This window comes from Amyelois transitella, chromosome 28 (assembly GCF_032362555.1).
Source record: "Amyelois transitella isolate CPQ chromosome 28, ilAmyTran1.1, whole genome shotgun sequence".
Lineage (NCBI taxonomy): Eukaryota > Metazoa > Arthropoda > Insecta > Lepidoptera > Pyralidae > Amyelois > Amyelois transitella.
Genome location: NC_083531.1, coordinates 3,964,277 through 3,983,052, shown reverse-complemented (window position 1 = coordinate 3,983,052; position 18,776 = coordinate 3,964,277). Strand labels below are relative to the sequence as shown.

General features: G+C 38.7%; 1 protein-coding gene across 1 annotated transcript; it reads left to right on the top strand.

Annotated features, from left to right (window-relative positions):
- The first annotated feature begins 476 nt into the window (after positions 1-476).
- LOC106139479 (multiple epidermal growth factor-like domains protein 10) lies at positions 477-16,835 on the top strand. The gene is made up of 14 exons (XM_060952293.1): positions 477-614; positions 1,195-1,344; positions 2,769-2,864; positions 3,643-3,849; positions 5,172-5,261; positions 6,175-6,369; positions 7,318-7,437; positions 8,812-8,976; positions 9,431-9,577; positions 10,520-10,639; positions 11,572-11,694; positions 14,057-14,197; positions 15,358-15,486; positions 16,684-16,835. The coding sequence occupies exons 1-14, from the start codon at positions 584-586 to the stop codon at positions 16,755-16,757; spliced, it is 1,788 nt and encodes a 595-aa protein (XP_060808276.1). The 5' UTR covers positions 477-583; the 3' UTR covers positions 16,758-16,835.
- Positions 16,836-18,776: the final 1,941 nt, after the last annotated feature.

Below are 18,776 nucleotides of genomic sequence, written 5' to 3'. Positions count from 1 at the left end.
GGGATTAAAGCTACCCTATGTCCTTCTCCAGACTCTTAAATATAGATAGGTGCGTGATATTTCAAGAAGATTGGAATCTAATAGAACAGATTTATTTCCAAAATTGAATATAAGGTATCACTTATTGACGTCACATAACTAAAATCTAATTATATCTACTATCGCTTCCAAAAGGCATGTGTAAAAGAAGCGGCGGAACAATCTACACTGCAGCATTTTCGCCAGGCGTCAATTTCCATATATCTTTAATCTAAATCGTGGACACAATGCACATTAATTCAATAGATAACCCGTAAAGAGACAAACAAACAAATAAACTTACTTTCTCATTTATAATATTACCTAGTTAGATTTTTTATTTAGATATAGCAATTTTTGGTCATCTAAAATCACGATATATAAGTTCACATAACAAGGAAAAAGAAATATTTTTTGCCGCGTCTAAAACATTACAATGTCAATGAAAACATTATCAGATTTTTACTGATAAGTACAATAAAGGTAAATTAGCCATTTCGACATTAAGTATTTGGTGTGATGTACATTTTGTGATATTTATTTATTTTAATTAGTTTTTAGTGAAATGTTTCGTAAAAGCATATTCTGTGTTATTGGTAAGATTTTGTAACTCGACTATTTCCACTCGTTATTTTTAATATAAAAATTGTCAATGAACGGGTGCCGTGTGATTCCTGACAAAATGAAGGTACCTACATCACTTCTCCATGGGTGTTTTAAAAGGCGACTAAGGGAATAGGCACATTTATCTAGTGCAGCTTTTTCATGATCAAACAGGTTACTTCTAAGAACCAGTCTCCTAATTCAGGATCACACACATACACATATATAATCACGTCCATATCCCTTGCGGGGAAGACAGAGCCAACAGTTCTAAAAAGACTGATAGGCCACGTTCAGCTGTTTGGATTAATGATAGAATTGATATTCAAATAGCGACAAGGTGCTAGCCTGTACCAATAAAAAAAAGATTGATTGAACATTGATGTCGTAAGAGTCGACTAAGGACTAAACTAAACTTGTGATTCTTCTTTTAGCAACATATCACTATTAAAATCTCAATTCCATCATTGAATCATACAGCTGATAAGACTATTAGTTCTGTCTACCTCGTAAAGGATAAAGATGTGATTGTATCTGATGAATGTTTTTATCGAATTCAATTTCTCTTTCCAGTCCTACTTTCCCTTGTAAAATACAATTCTGCACAATGGACGTGCACCAGTGATTCTCAATGTGGAGTGATAGGCAGCGTCTGCGTCGACGGAGGATGCAGCTGTCTACCAGGACAACAGGTGGTGATGTCTGGGACATTGTGCGCTGATAGTAAGGTTTTCTTTTATATATCTATATTTTATATTAGTATTTAGTGCCGTGTGGTTCCCGGCACCATTACAAAAAAGAATAGGACCACTCCATTTCTTTCCCACGGATGTCGTAAAAGGCGACTAAGGCATAGGCTTATAAACTTGGGATTCCTCTTTTAGGCGATGGGCTAGCAACCTGTCACTATTTGAATTTCAATTCTATCACTAAGCCAAACAGCTGAGCGTGGACTATCAGTCTTTTCAAGACTGGTGGCTCTGTCTACCCCGCTAGGGATATAGACGTGATCATATGTATGTATGTATTTTATCAAAAAAAATTACACATTCATTTAATTAAAACATCTTAATTTCGTCGATCTTAAAAGGAAAGTTTTGTGTGAAACTCAGTAAAAGTGAGGTAGGTACGTGACTCTAAATCACTGTTACAATTTAAAAAATAATTAATTAAAAGCTATTACCTCTCCAAGCCTTGCTAATTTGATATATACATATTATATATATTTCATGTACTAGAGGCCGCCCGCGACTTCGTCAGCGTGGAAGCCCAATCATAACGTAACAATCAATCCCGCGGGAAATCCGGGATAAAAAGTAGCCTATATGTTATTCTGGGTCTTCAGCTACCACTGCAGCATTTGCACTGGACGTCAATTTACAATTTTGTGTAGATAGTTTGTAGCTTGTATTTTTTTTTATGATTAATACTAATATATTTGATATAACTCAAATTTAATTTAATCAAATGTTAAATTATGTGAAAAATTCGCGACACGCTATTTTCTAAATACTTAAATAATGATTTTATTTTGTTTCTTTCATTTTTAACGTGTGTTTATATTAATATCCGGGATGTAAAAATAAAATACTGTGTGTTGATAAAAATAAAGAAAAATTATAATAAAACCGTGCCGTGTGGTTCCCGGCACCAATACAAAACAGAATAGGACCACTCCATCTCTTTCCCATGGATGTCGTAAAAGGCGACTAAGGTATAGGCTCATAAACTTGGGATTCTTCTTTTAGGCGATGGGCTAGCAACCTGTCACTATTTGAATCTCAATTCTATCATTAAGCCAAATAGCTGAACGTGGCCATTTAGTCTTCAAGACTGTTGGCTCTGTCTACCCCGCATGGGATATAGACGTGACGATATGTATGTATGTATGTATGTATAATAAAACATAAGAAATAAATCGTAACTTCAATTCATCTAAAATCGTTGTTGTGAAAATTAACAAATGACGATCGTACTTTTTCGAAACGTAAAATTATAACATTTCTGTAAGCGGCCAGTGTGTAAATTAACAATACATTTTTAAACAAAGTGTTTATTTTGTTTTTGTTCAACGAATATCCGTAATCTAATTAATTACTGATAAATAATATAATAATTATAATTGATAATATTTTTCTTGTTGCCAGTTGCGCCGTATCACGCGGCGTCTTGCGTGGAGGATTTCCAATGTTCAAATCTGTTCAACTCGTTCGAATGTCGACGTGGAGATCCGGGTGACGATGGTAAGCTTGTTTTAATGAACATATACACAAAATAAATCGATACTTAGAATCGAAATCGATATATATATAATGTGCCGTGTGGTTCCCGGCATCAATAGAAAAAAGAATAGGACTACCCCATCTCTTTCCCACGGATGTCGTAAAAGGCGACTAAGGTATTGGCTCATAAACTTGGGATTCCTCTTTTAGGCGATGGGCTAGCAACCTGTCACTTTATATTAATCTCAGTAAGCCAAACAGCTGTTCATGGCCTATCACTATTTTCAAGACTGTCAGCTCTGTCTACCCCGCAAGGGATATAGATGTGACCATATGTATGTATGTATATGTATTATAACACATTGTAAGTTAACTTAATAAAAGTAAAATAAATCTAAATAAAACTAATTACTGAAAACTAGAAATAAGCCTAAATATGTATAAAACTTACACTTATTTACAAAAACGCAAGTCCCAGCAGACCGGAGTCTTGAGGTAAAGTGCCCAGAAGGCTGGTAGCATTGCCAATGCTTATCTTTTGAATTAAATAAAGACCAGCCCTCTGGTCACGAGTTACGCAATGACGTCGTATAATTAATTGTTGGTTACATCATTTCAATAGGCTACAAAACAAGCGTATGTAACAAATTACATACAAACATACATAAAATCACGCCTCTTTCCCGGAGGGGTAGGCAGAGATCATCTTTCCACTTGCCACGATCTCTGCATTCCTTCGCTTCATCCACATACATAACTCTCTTCATGTAACAAACTATATGTCTTTTTTTCTGTTTAGCTGGTAACTGCTTCTGTCAGCACGGCTACCACTATCTTCAGGGTCGGTGTTGGCCTACCAGGGACTTCGGGGAAGACTGTTCACACGATGAAGAATGCCTGTCTCCAGCCATGCCTGACCCTGGCAGTTTAGCGTGCGATGGGACTTGTCAGTGCGCGGAGGGATATTACCTAAGGCAGAGGGGAGAGTGCAGAAAGATTGGTTATGGTAAGCATAGAGTTGTTTTATTCTTAATTGTCGAGAACCACACGGCATGCAATGCATCAGAATACAGTCTTTTGATAGGTAAGTATTTAAAAAAAACCAAGGTTAAGAGCAGATCTCGTATCTTGGGGGAGGTTATTTTAAACCTGAGCAGAATGTGCACCAAAAGATAAGCTAAATAAGGAGGATTATTTATGTATTAATTATCTTATATATATAATTTTCTTGTCACAATGTTCGTTCCCGTACTCCTCCGAAACGGCTTGACCGATTCTCATGAAATTTTGGGAGCATATTGAGTACTTCTGAGAATCGGCCAACATCTATTTTTCATATCCCTTAGTGATAAGGGTTGTCCACACTTAATATTTTTTTTTTTACTAGAAATTATTTAAAAAATATTTCTATGGCAAAACAACGTTTGCCGGGACAGCTAGTAATTATATAAATAACGGATCTACTATTCTTAGATCATCATCAATCAAAAATATATCGATCATTAATAATAATATGTATTAATAACAAATTGATTTATAATCTGTCTTGTGTAATCATATTTGACATTTTATCATGTACCCCATCGTCATAAATTTGTTTGTTTGTTTGTTTTGTTATGTTTATTGCACAGAAATTTACACAGTAACAAAAAAATAATATAATAGTTATAAAAAAGATCACTGGCAATGGCGGACTTATCCCATGAAGGGATCTCTTCCAGTCTACCGGCAAACAATAAAGGAACTAGATAATTAAGTAAAAAAGAAAAACAACTCCACGCTTAATTGAAAAATACACACATATACATATAAAGTCACGTCTATATCTGTTGCCGGGTAGACAGAGCCGACAGTCTCACACAAGTCAGGTTTCTAGCCTTCAAGAGGAATCCCAAGTTTATAAGTATCCTTCAGTCACCCTTTACGACATCCATGGGAAAGATACGGAGTGGTTCTATTCTAAAGTACCAGAAACCACACGATATAATATCTTTCTTTAAAATATAAAAACTAGAGGCCGCCCGCGACTTCGTCCGCATGGAAGCCCTATCAATCCCGCGGGAACTCCGGGATAAAAAGAGGCCTATACGTTATTCTGGGTCTTCAGGTACTTATATACCAAATTTCATCGTAATCGGTTCAGTAGCTTTTGCGTGAAAGAGTAACAAACATCCATACTGACATATTAGCAAACTTTCTCATTTATAATATTAGTAGGATTAGTAGGATTTATGCGACGATGTTTTATGGGTCACAGACATGTAATAATGTTTTTTTTTAATCTGTGGAATTGTGTGCCGAATACTGATCGCTCATTGGTCGTTTCAGCTGTTGGCGATGGCTGCGTCATCAACCAGGACTGTCATTTCGAAGGAGGAGCCTGTCACCCCACCAATTTCGTGTGCTTCAATGAAAACGGTAAATTCATGTCTCTAATCTCTAATCTAAATAATAACAAAAGATACTTACGTACATATAGTCACGTCTATATCCCTTACTTAAAAGGCTGAATAGCCACGTTCAGCTGCCCGACTTAATGATGGAATTGAGATCCAAATAGTGACAGGTTGCTAGCCCATCGCCTAAAAAAAGAATCGCAATTTTAGTAGCCTATCCCTTAGTCGCCTTTTACGACATACATGGGAAAGAGATGGAGTGGTCTTATTCTTTTTTGTATTGGTGCCGGGAACCACACGGCACTAATAATAACAAAACAAGCGAATAAAACATAAAAAAATAAAAAAATAAATAGGTATATACGGGACAAATTACACTGATTGAGTTAGCCTCGAAATAAGTTCGAGACTTGTGTTACGAGATACTAACTCAATGATACTATATATTTTAAATAAATACTTATATAGATAAATATCCAAGACCCAGGCCTATCAGAAAAAGTTCTTTTCTCATCATGCCCCTCTTGTTCAACATGTTCTTTTTCCTGACTTTAGTGCCTGTTGCATCCTCACCACTCTGGAAAGGACCCTGGGGTATGTCTTTGACCAAGGATCCTGGATTGGGTGAGTCAGGTTTTTACACAAATGCCTCCCGTCTGACCTCCGAAAAACTTTGCAGGGGAACCTAACCGTATTGGATCGATCATGGTTACACATCTAGTTGCCTGAATTTGCAGGTTTCCTCACGATGTTTTCCCTCACCGTAAGAGCGTCGGTTGGTTATCAAAACTAATGTAGGTATTATACATAACTTCGAAAATAGTCATTGGTATATGACCGCGGTGGGATTCGAGTGGGCTAGGCACCTTACTAATTGGACCACCGACGCATTTTCTTTCATCATTAAATATTGATATTTCATTTTCATTTTTCAGATCCCAACCCAACAACGTCTTATCTCACAGCCAACACTACAAGGAATATTGCAACTTCTTCCGCTACAAATAGAGCTCATTTCACATCGTGCAATGCGCTGACGCCGTGCCCAGAACCCTATATTTGTTCTGTGCTGGGTGCATGTGTGTGTCCTCCGGGATATTATCAAGATGGCGGATCTATTTGTTTGGCGGGTAAGGTTTTTGATACTATAGTAGTTATATTTATTTAAATTTCATACATAGGTACATATAATCATGAAATCTTTGGTATTAAATTCCATACATACATACGAGTATAATCAGGAAATCTTTGTAATCGCGATTTAGACTCTTCGCTGCTATTGGCTGAGCTAGTCATTTTCTTCGTTATGTTTGACATGTCATATCACCACATGTATTTGTAAAACTAGCCTTATCCGTCTAGTATTTATTATGTCTTTATATTGCAACATATATGAATAGATATAATTACGTCTATATCCCTTGCGGGGTAGACACAGCCAACAGTCTTGACAAGAGTGATAGGCCATGTTCAGCTTTTTGGTTTGATGATAGAATTGATATTCAAATAGTGACAGGTTACTAGCCCATCGCCCAAAAAAAAAGTTTATTAGCATATCCCTTAGTCACCTTTTTCGAAATCCATGTAATAGAGAAGGAGTCTATACCTATTAATTATTAACATTTAATATAAATCAATTAATCATTCGGGCTAGCAACCAGTCACTTTACCGTCACTAAGTCGAACGTGGCCCCCCCAGTTGGCACTGTCTACCCCGTAAGGCATAAAGGCGTTAATCTTCAATTTTTGTCCACAGCTATCTATCACAGCTATCAGCTGAACGTGGCCATTCAGTATTCTCAAGACTGTTTGCTCTGTCTACCCCGCAAGGGATATAGACGTGATAATATCTATGTATATATGTTGCAATATAAAGACATAATAAATACTAGACGGATAAGAATATGTATATTTACAAATACATGTGGCGATATGACATGTCAAACATAGCGAAGAAAATGACGCGCTCAGCCAATAGCAGCGAAGAGTCTAAATCGCGATTACAAAGATTTCCTGATTATATGTATGTATGTATGAAATTAAAATATATATGACGTGATCATATGTTTTGTCCACAGAATTGGGATCGCCAGCCTCTGAACAGCAATGCCAGGGTCTGTTCGCTGTCGTTATAAATGGAATCTGCACTTGCAGAGCCAATTACTTCTTCGGCGAGGACATGAGGAATTGTGAAAAAGGTATGTCTATTACCAAACACACATTATCTTTTACTAGCGACCCGCCCCGGCTTTGCACGGGTACCGTCTTCAGAAAACCCCCTTTCCAGAAGTTCTACATACATACATAAAATCACGCCTCTTTCCCGGAGGGGTAGGCAGAGACTATCTCTTTCCACTTGCCACGATCTCTGCATACTTCCTTCGCTCCATCCACATACATAACTCTCTTCATACTACCAGAAATTGTAATAGGAACAAAATCCGTCAATTCTATACATACATACATACATATAATCACGTCTATATCCCTTGCGGGGTAGACAGAGCCAACAGTCCTGAGTCAATTCTATCTTAAAGCCAAATAGCTGAACGTGGCCTATCAGTCTTTTCAAGACTGTTGGCTCTGTCTACCCCGCAAGGGATATAGACGTGACTATATGTATGTATATATTATTTAGGTACAGTTGTGCACACATATGTCAAAGCGTCGGGATTATATCTTATATATAAAATTCTCGTGTCACAATGTTCGTTCCCGTACTCCTCCGAAACGGCTTGACCGATTCCAAGGCCAACGTCTATTTTTCATACCCCTTAGTGATAAGGGTTGTCCACCCTTAACATTTTTTTTAACTATAAATAACTTTTATTTATATGGCAAAACAACGAGTAATTATGATCATATTGTCAATATTTCATTGCCAAATAATAATTATAATTATAAACATACATACATAAAATCACGCCTCTTTCCCGGAGGGGTAGGCAGAGACTACCTCTTTCCACTTGCCACGATCTCTGCATACTTCCTTCGCTCCATCCACATACATAACTCTCTTCATACTACCAGAAATTCTAATAGGAACAAAATCCGTCAATTCTATCTTAAAGCCAAATAGCTGAACGTGGCCTATCAGTCTTTTCAAGACTGTTGGCTCTGTCTACCCCGCAAGGGATATAGGCGTGATAATATGTATGTAACAAAATCTGTCCACAACTTTCCGAGATTAGCGCAAACATACAGACAGAAAATATAGGGTGACTTTATAATATGTGGAAATGGTAAGAGAACTGGTACAAACATACATAATAGCCGTTGCGGGGTAGACAGAGCCAACAGTCTTGAAAGACCGATAAACCAAGTTCAGCTGTTTGGATTCAAATAGTCACAGGTTGCTAGCCCGTCGCCTAATAAAAGAAGCCCATGTTAATAAGCCTATCCCTTAGTCGCCTTTTACGATCCACAAGATAGAGATGGAGCATATATATATATATATTAATATACAATGTATGAAGGCTATGTAATTATGATCATTTTGTCAATATTTCATTGTCAAATAATAATAATAATTAAGAGATTTATACATAAATAAATTCATATAAAATTTTCAGTGGCACGCACAAGAAACGACGCGTGTACTACAGACATGTTTTGCCGCACATTCGGTGCGCAGGCGCAGTGTGGCGAGCCGCAGGAGTGGGGGCTGCGCACCTGCGTCTGCGACGCGGAGCACGCCGTGTGGGAGGAGGATAGACAGATATGCAGGCTGTTCGCCGGTAAGTGGTCAATGTTGAATTAAATTAAAAAAAAAAAACATAACAATTGTTGATGGCAACATTTTTATTGTGCGCCGTGTGGCTCCCGGCGCCAATACGAAAAAAGAATAGGATCACTCCATCTCTTGCCCATGGATGTTGTAAAAGGCGACTAAGGGATAGGCTTTACAAACTTGGGATTCTTTTTTTAGGCGATGGGCTAGCAACCTGTCACTATTTGGATCTCAATTCTATCATTAAGCCAAATAGCTGAACGTGGCCGATCGGTCTTTTCAAGACTGTTGGTTCTATCTACCCCGTTAGGGATATAGACGTGAGCATATGTATGTATGTATTCTTTTTTGTACTTGTGCCGGGACCCACGCGGCACAATCCTGTGAGATTTTACAGGAGTTTGCCGTGTGGTTCCCGGTATTCTGTAGTTAGAATTTATTTATGCTTGTTCCTCCCACAGGAATCGGCGAACAGTGCGAGGTGAACAGCGACTGCTTGGCAGGAGCTCTGGAGGTCACGTGCGTGGTGGGAGACGAGGGGGTCGGCTACTGCGCATGCCCAGAGGGGCTGGTGGAGTATGAGGGGTTGTGCCTCACTACTGGACTGGGTGAGTGATCGAAGAATTATTTCGTACGCGTCATTCTCAAAAACATACATACATACATATAGTCACGTCTTTGTCCCTCGCGGGGTAGACAGAGCCAACAATCTTGATTGATAGGCAACGTTCGGCTGCCTGGTTTAATGATAGAATTGAGATTCTAATAGTGACAGGTTGCTGGGCCATCGACTAAAAGATGAATCTCAAGTTTTAAAGATTATCCTTTAGTCGCCTTTTACGACATCCATAGGAACGAGGAGTGGTGAGAGAAAGAGATGGACATCCACGCACTTTTCAGGTAAACTTAACCCATATTGGACGCATGGTTACGCATCCAGTTTCCTGAATGTGCAGGTTTGCAGGTAAGAGCATCGGTTAGTATTGAAACTAATGTACATAAACATTGAAAATAGTCATTGGTACATGGTCGAATTGGATTTGAACCTGGGAAAATGCTGCAGAGCAGTTTGTTTGCACTGACGCTTTGAAAGCAACATTAAACTTGATTTTAAGTAATTTATTTGACTTCAACCAATGTTGTGAAACCAAAAGATATGACAATTATTAAGCGATAATTGAAGTGTATCATGATTGATGAAATTCGACCAGAATTGGATTTGAACCTGGGAAAATGCTGCAGAGCAGTTTGTTTGCACTGACGCTTTGAAAGCAACATTAAACTTGATTTTAAGTAATTTATTTGACTTCAACCAATGTTGTGAAACCAAAAGATATGACAATTATTAAGCGATAATTGAAGTGTATCATGATTGATGAAACCCACATTAAGTTCTCTGTAAGACCTGGAATTAGACCTGGAATGGTTGACTTGTTAGGTCCGCCAATTGTGCTATATACATTTGTATTTTGTACAATAAAATTTAAATAAATAAATGATAATGAATAAAAGTTTTGATTTTTTATTAATAATGGTAATTATTGTTTCAGATCTCGGCGACCCGTGTCAAGCTACTCAGGAATGTACAGTGACTGAACACACAGTGTGCTCTAACGGCCACTGTACTTGTGACAACGGGTATCAAGCTCTTGACGGCTTCTGCGCGCCTAGTACGTTGTCTCATTTTCTACTTTATTTCCGGCGCATAAGTTGAAATAAAATGGCCAGCGATGGTATTGCTTTCGCTGTTTATATCAACCGAGTCTGTTTGGTTCCGCAGTGAGTTTCTTATTTAGTACCTCATGGGTCAACTTATATGCTATGGTCTAGGCTTTTATAGTCTTTGTTTCTGTTGGAAACAGGTACCAAGCTCTTGACGGCTTCTGCGCGCCTAGTACGTTGTCTCATTTTCTACTTTATTTCCGGCGCATAAGTTGAACGAAAATGGCCGGCGAAGGTATTGCTGTCGCTTTTTATATCAACCAAATTTTAAACTCACTTCTTGATTCGCATTGAGTTTCATATTTAGTACCTCATGGGTCAACTTATATGCTTTGAGAGAGAATGAATGAATGAATAAAACACAATATATCTTCTTAAATTTAAGAGTTCACTCTTGTCAGTGGAGTTAATTGGAGCGTCTTCCATTCATCTCTTTTATCTGTAATTTTATTTATTTGTTGGTATTTCGTAACGTTTACTTTTTGCTTTATTTGATCAAAATATTTCATTCTTGGTCTTCCACTTCCTCTCTTTCCATTTATTTACGTAACAACATATCAAACAAGCCAAATTCACTACAAATTCCCTTTTTATTACGCCGACAAAGAGTCCAATTTGATATGCGATTGACTGTACCAAACTTATCTTCTGTGCCAAGAAGGTTATATCATTACATACATAGGTTTCACTATATCAACCGTATAATGGCAGAAATTAACACAACAATAGTTTATTTTATAAACATCTGTTCCGGAACACGCGCGACGCTGAAATACTATCTCTGTCCCGTTCCACGTCGTAATAAAAAGCGAAACAGCAATAGTTTTTCGCGCGACAAAAATGGCGTCGTGCGGGCTAAAATCCATAATTCTTGTTTCAGTAATTGGCGGTACTTGCGCTGAAGACAGCGACTGTGTTATAGACAATACTCTATGTCACGAAGAGACAAGTACGTGTCAGTGTAGCGACGACTTTGTGGAGTATGAGGATGATTGCTGGCCCAGTAAGTATCCTTCATCCATCACCCAAGGTTCTATGACGTCATCTCTACGTCACACGCCATCAGCCAATCACAGCGAACCGTGCTACGACATCTACGCATCGACTACGCATCAGCCAATCGTGGCGTTTCAGTAAAACGTCGCAGGTAAGAGAGATGGGATAATTTAAAAATTGATAGAATAAAGACAATCTTTATTAGAACTAGTTTAACATGTTGAAAGAGTTCGTGAGTTTAGATATAGACACGAGATCTAGCTAGTAGCCGCTGGAGGATAACGAGCTACTTAACTTGGTGGATGCTGTAGTAGTCTAAAGGTCAAGAACCGGGGCGCGTGCGCATGCTTTTATAGGCCAGGCTGTGAAGAGGGGCGTCGGGGAGACCGTAGCGGCACGAGCTCACACAATTGTAGCGGAAATTCTTTATCGCTCAAACGATATTTTTACGTATCGGAGCATAGTACAACCTCTTTTTTTTTTTTATTTTGGGACAAATTACACAGATTGAGTTAGCCTCGAAGTAAGTTCGAAACTTGTGTTACGAGATACTAACTCAAATTCATCATTTACCTCTGATTCATCATTGTATCTCGCGCGGTTCCCCAGGTATGACACTTAGCTGGACGGAAGATCTTCCCTTTGTGGTGGTCGAGCTCGTAACATCCCGCTTAGTCCTGCCAACTATTAGTAATGTCAGGTTACCAAAGTGACATACATACATATGATCACGTCCATTGCGGTGTAGACAGAGCCAACAGTCTTGATAAGACTGATAGGCCACATTCAGCTATTTGGCTTTAAGATTGAGAATTGAGATTCAAATACTGACAGGTTGCTAGCCTATCGCCTAAAAAAAGAATCCCAAGTTTATAAGCCTACCACTTAGTCGCTTTTAATGACATCCATGGAAAAGAGATGGAGTGGTCCTGTTATTTTTGTGTTGGTGCCGGGAACCACACGGCACGTACTTATCAAAGTGACTCTCACCTGATATCCAACAGGAGAAATTCAGTCCTAGTTGATGATCCTATCGGTAAGGTGCCCGGTTAAAATGCATGATGCGCAGAAAGTCACACGTTCGAATCCCACCTCGGCTTTGTACCAATGACTATTTCGAACTTATGTACGTACTAGAGGCCGCCCGCGACTTCGTCCGCATGGGAACCCTATCAATCCCACGGGAACTCTGGGATAAAAAGTAGCCTATGTGTTATTCTGGGTCTTCAGCTACCTACATACCAAATTTCATGGTAATCGGTTCAGTAGTTTTTGCGTGAAAGAGTAACAAACATCCATACATCCATACAAACTTTCGCCTTTATAATAGTAGGATTAGATTGAGAATATTAACCGATGCTCTTACGGTGAGGGAAAACATCGTGAGGAAAATTTCACATTCAGACAACTAAGTGTGTAACCATAATAGATTCAATACGGATTACATTTACTTGTAAAAGTTGCGGAGGTCAGATGGGAGTCGCTTCTTGTAAAATCCTGACTCATCCAGGATTCATGGTCAAAGTATACCCCAGGCTTCTGTTCAGAATGTCGAGGATGCAACCGGGACTAAAGCCAGGAGGAAGAAGGCTAATAAACTTGGGATTCTTCTGCCGTGTGGTTCCCGGCACCAACACAAAAAAGAATAGGACCACTCCATCTCTTTCCCATGGATGTCGTAAAAGGCGACTAAGGGATAGGCTTACAAACTTGGGATTCTTTTTTAGGCGATGGGCCAGCAACCTGTCACTATTTGAATCTCAATTCTATCATTAAGCCAAATAGCTGAACGTGGCCATTCAGACTTTTCAAGACTGTTGGCTCTGTCTACCCCGCAAGGGATATAGACGTGAACATATGTATGTATGTATGTATTCTTCTTGCGTACGATAGTCTAGCAACCTGACACAAATTGTATTTCAATTCCATCATTAACGGCCTCTGTGGCGCCTGTGTCTGTGACACCGGAGGTCCCGGGTTCGAATCCCCGCCAGGGCAGAAAGAAAAGAACTTTTTCTGATCGGCCTGGGTATTGGATATTTATCTATATAAGTATTTATTATAAAAAATAGTATCGTTATTTTTATCTCCATACAACGTGACAGCTCAATGCATTTGTATTTTGTGTTATAAAGTTTAAATAAATAGTTAAAAATAATACTCCATCTCGTTCCCATGGATGTCGTAAAAGGCGACTAAGGGATACGCTTAAAAACTTGGGATTCTTCTTTTTCAGACGATGGGCTAGCAACCTGTCACTATTTGAAACTCAATTCCATCATAGAGCCTAACAGCTGAACGTGGCCTGTCAGTCTTTTCAAGACAGTTGATTCTGTCTACTCTGCAATATATGTAATTCTCTTTAACAGGAGTCACGGACATCTTATCGCCATGCAACGTGACAGCTCAATGCGTGCCGAGTTTGGGAGAAAATTCCGTTTGTCTCGCTGGAAGCTGCGCGTGCGACACCGATTATCATTACAGAGATGGGAGGTGCTGGGCTCGAATCGGTAAGCCAATTTAACATACATACATGCATACATACCTACATACATACATACATACATACATACATACATACATACATACATACATACATACATACATACATACATACATACATACATACATTCATACATATATACATACGGTCACGTCTATATCCCTCGCGGGGTAGACGGAGCCAACAGTTTTGAAAAGACTGACAGGGCCACGTTAAGCTGTTTGGCTTAATGATGGAATTGAGTTTCAAATAGTGACAGGTTGCTAGCTCATCGCCTGAAAGAAGAATGCCAAGTTTTTAAGCTTATCCCTTAGTCGCCTTTTACGGCATCCATGGGAACGAGAGGGAGTATTATTTTTAACTATTTATTTAAACTTTATAACACAAAATACAAATGTATAGCACAATTGGCGGACTTAATGCTAGAAGCATTATCTAACAGTCAATGAACTGTATACTAATACTATTTGTTTGAACGCGCTAATCTCAGGAACTACTGGTTCGAATTGATAAATTCTTGAAGAAGTGTTGAAAAGACCTTTTATCGAGGCTTAAGGCTATATAACATCACGCTGCAACTATAAGGAGCAAAGAAATAATGGAAAATGTGAAAAGAACGGGGGAAATTATTCAATCTTCACGGCTTTAATGATGCCCAAAATAAATATTCCACGCGGACGAAGTTGCGGGCAGAGCTAATTAAAACACACATTCTGTATCAATCAGGTCGGAGTGGGAAGACTTAGACGAACGTATCTTGATCAAATTAAGGACGTCCTGGTAAAGGGTCAGGTCAAAAGTACCCGAAACCGCCGAGCTTGCATGAAGAGAGTTATGAAGTGGACGAAGCGAAGGAAGTATGCAGAGATCGTGGCAAGTGGAAAGAGGTAGTCTCTGCCTACTCCTCCGGGAAAGAGGCGTGATTTTATGTATGCATGTATTCTGTATAATAATATATTCTTCTAAGGGCTAGGCTTATAAACTTGGAATTCTTCTTTTAGGCGATGGGCCAGCAACCCGTCACTATTTGAATCTCAATTCTATCATTAAGCCAAACAGCTGAACGCGGCCTATCAGTCTTTTCAATACTGTTGGCTCTGTCTACCCCGTAAGGGATGTATGTATGTATTCTGTATCAATAGACGATGGAATACGATAAATTTGCAGGTCTTTTCGAGGCGTGTCAGCGTACAAGCGAATGTTTCCTGTCGCAAGACTCGGACCTGACCGAATGTAGGAATGGTCTGTGTCAGTGCGCCTTCGACTTTGAGTATTCTGAGCAGTCGCATACGTGTTGTAAGTATTATTATATAGGGTGATTTTTAATTCAACTGCATAAATTTAACTGTTAAGTGTACTCATCTAAAGGATATTTAAAAACGTTAAAAGAGAAAATCGGTTCATATTTCAGAAAGTACGAAAAGAAATTAAAGTATCAAAATCCACGATTCTAAATACGTCATATCACCCCGGCCGGCGGAAAAGAGACGCGTAAGATTCAGAGGTCAACGACACAATTCATTCAGCTGAGCGATCTCGACAACTCTGTACTTTACTTGATCTTGATACTAGAAAATTATTTATTTTTCAGACATTTATTTACATGTTTAGTTTTAATTTCTTTTTGTAGTATTGGTCTTTAATAAAGGGTGTGACGTAGTTTTTGAGGGTTTTTAAATGTGAAAATGATGACGTTTAATTTAAATAAAACTGGGCTCAAACAGCTCAGAAGCATGGGTATAGTCTATGTTTAAAAGGATGCAGTTGTTTAAAATGTCACCCTGTATATATTTTTTTTAATATATGTATCTATTAGATAAACAGCTGTTTGTTGCCGGCGTCAATATAAAAATATAGCTGAACGTGGCCATTCAGTCTTTTCAAGACTGTTGGCTCTGTCTACCCCGCAAGGGATATAGACGTGACCATATGTATGTATGCCAATATAAAAAGAGAATAGGACCACTGCCAACTCTTTTCCGTGGATTTCGTAGAAAGCGACTAAGGGATAGATTGGAATATAAACTTGGGATTCTTTTTTAGGCGATGGGCTAGCAACCTGTCACTATTTGAATCTCAATCCTATCATTAAGCCAAATAGCTGAACGTGGCCATTCAGTCTTCTCAAGACTGTTGGCTCTGTCTACCCCGCAAGGGATATCTAGACGTGACCATATGTATGTATGTATGTATGTATGCCAATATAAAAAGAGAATAGGACCACTGCCAACTCTTTCCCGTGTATGTTGTAGAAGGCGACTAAGGGATAGAATAGGACCACTTTCCCATGGATGTCGTAGAGGGCGACTAAGGGATAGATAGGATTATAAACTTGGGATTCTTTTTTAGGCGATGGGCTTGCAACCTGTCACTATTTGAATCTCAATTCTATCATCAAGCCAAGCAGCTGAACGTGGCCTATCAGTATTTTCAAGACTGTTGGCTCTGTCCACCCCGCAAGGGATATAATTTTTATTTTATTTTTATTTTCAGTATCATCCGCCACAAGCATCGCCGCGGGAGTTACTAGTTTAATAATAACAGTGATATATTTATTCGTAAGATGATTATGACAATAAATGAAAGTATGGTGACAATATAAGTAAAAGCAAGAACATATTACTTATTTGACATCCAGAGATAAATTTACTTTTATTTTAAGCCGACGGGCGGACGTAGCCAGTAAGTCTTTACAAGACTGTTGGCTCTGTCTACCCCGCAAAGTATATAGACATATATTCATAAAACCCATCGCCTAAAAAAAGAATCCCAAGTTTGTTAGCCTATCCCTTAGTCGCCTTTCACGACATCCATGGAAAAAAAGGAAAGAGATGGAGTGGTCCTATTCTTTTTTGTATTGGTGCCGGGAACCACACGGTTCATCTATTACACTGCTATAAATTCAGAATTGTTTATGGCTAAATGTCAAAAACAATTTCCCAAACCAATTAACCTATATAAAAAGCGATTAGATTTTTTAAATTTTCACTAACGGCGAACGTAGGTAGGTACTTACTATTCATCAATGTATGAGAAATAAAATTTACATTTAATAATTTAGGTGTTTAGACACGATACGTACAGAAAAGACGACGAATATATAATATAGCTGTGCCCGCGACTTCGTCCGCGTGAAATAGTTATTTTGGGCATCATTGAAGCTCTCAAGGATGAATAATTTTCCCCGTTTTTTTTTCACATTTTCTATTATTTCTTTGCTCCTTATAGTTGCAGCGTGATGTTATATAGCCTAAAGCCTTCCTCGATAAGTGGTATATTCAACACAAAAATAATTTTTCAATTCGAACCAGTACTTCCTGAGATAAGCGTGTTCAAACAAACAAACAAACTCTTCAGCTTTATAATATTAGTATAGATACTAAGTTTAATTTTAATTCTTCACTGCACTTCCCGAAGAGCTACATACATGTAGCAGGATTGATAGTTCGGGAAGATCTTCCGCCAGGCTAGGTGTGACGCCTGGGGAACCGCGCGACAGACGATGTTGTGGCGGAGGTTGTATATATGCTCCACTACGTGAAATCATTACATACAGACATACATACATAAAATCACGCCTTTTTCCGGGAGGGGTAGGCAGAGACTACATTTTTCTACTTGCCACGATCTCTGCATTCTTTCGATCTACTTCCCTCGCTTCATCCTTGGGTTTTGGGTACTCTTGACCTGACCCTTTGCCAGGACGAAATTGTGAAATGTGAAATGAAAATGTGAAATCTTTGTTTGCGCGATTTAGACTTTTCGCTGTTATTGACTGGTGTGACTTGTGGCATAGAGATGTGCTCAACCAGATAACCACGTCTTAATTTTTTACGAAGTAAACAGAGCCGACGGTCTTGAAAAGACTGAAAAAAGAAACCTTAAAGAAGCCTAAAAGAAGAAACCTTAGTTCATTGGCCCATCCCCAGATGCCGTTTACTTCATCCATGGGAATGAGAGGTAGTGGCCCTGTTTTTAAATGCCGAGAACCACACGGCATAACAGAGAAGTGAACTTAGGATTCTTCTTGTAGGCGATGAGCTAGCAACCTGTCACTATCTGAATCTCAATTCTGTCATTAAGCCATACAGCTGAACGTGGCCTATCAGGCTTTTGGAAATTGTTGACTGTCTGTCAGCAAAAGGTCAGGTCAAAAGTACCCGAAACCGACGAGCTTGCATGAAGAGAGTTATGAATGAGGACGAAGCGTAAGAAGTATGTAGGGACCGTAGCGTGGCAGAAAGATGTAGTCTCTGCCTGTCCCGAAAAAGGTGTGATTTTATGATGTATTAAAATAACATAAACTTCCGCTTTTCTGTGTGGACTGCTACTAAGTATTCATCAAAAAACAATTAAGTACATATATTCAGTTTTGGTAACCAAAAATTTTTCCGTGCGAAACCGGAGCGGGTCGCTAGTATCTATTATTAAATTAAAATCGAAAGACAATTTGGTGAAAAGTCAGTTCAAAAGTCAATACTGCAGAACTGACGACTTGCATTATACTTTTTTTGAATAAAGAGTTATATAAGAGTTTTTGAATAATTTATGGAAAAAAATTGCAATGACCATGTTCACTTTATGGA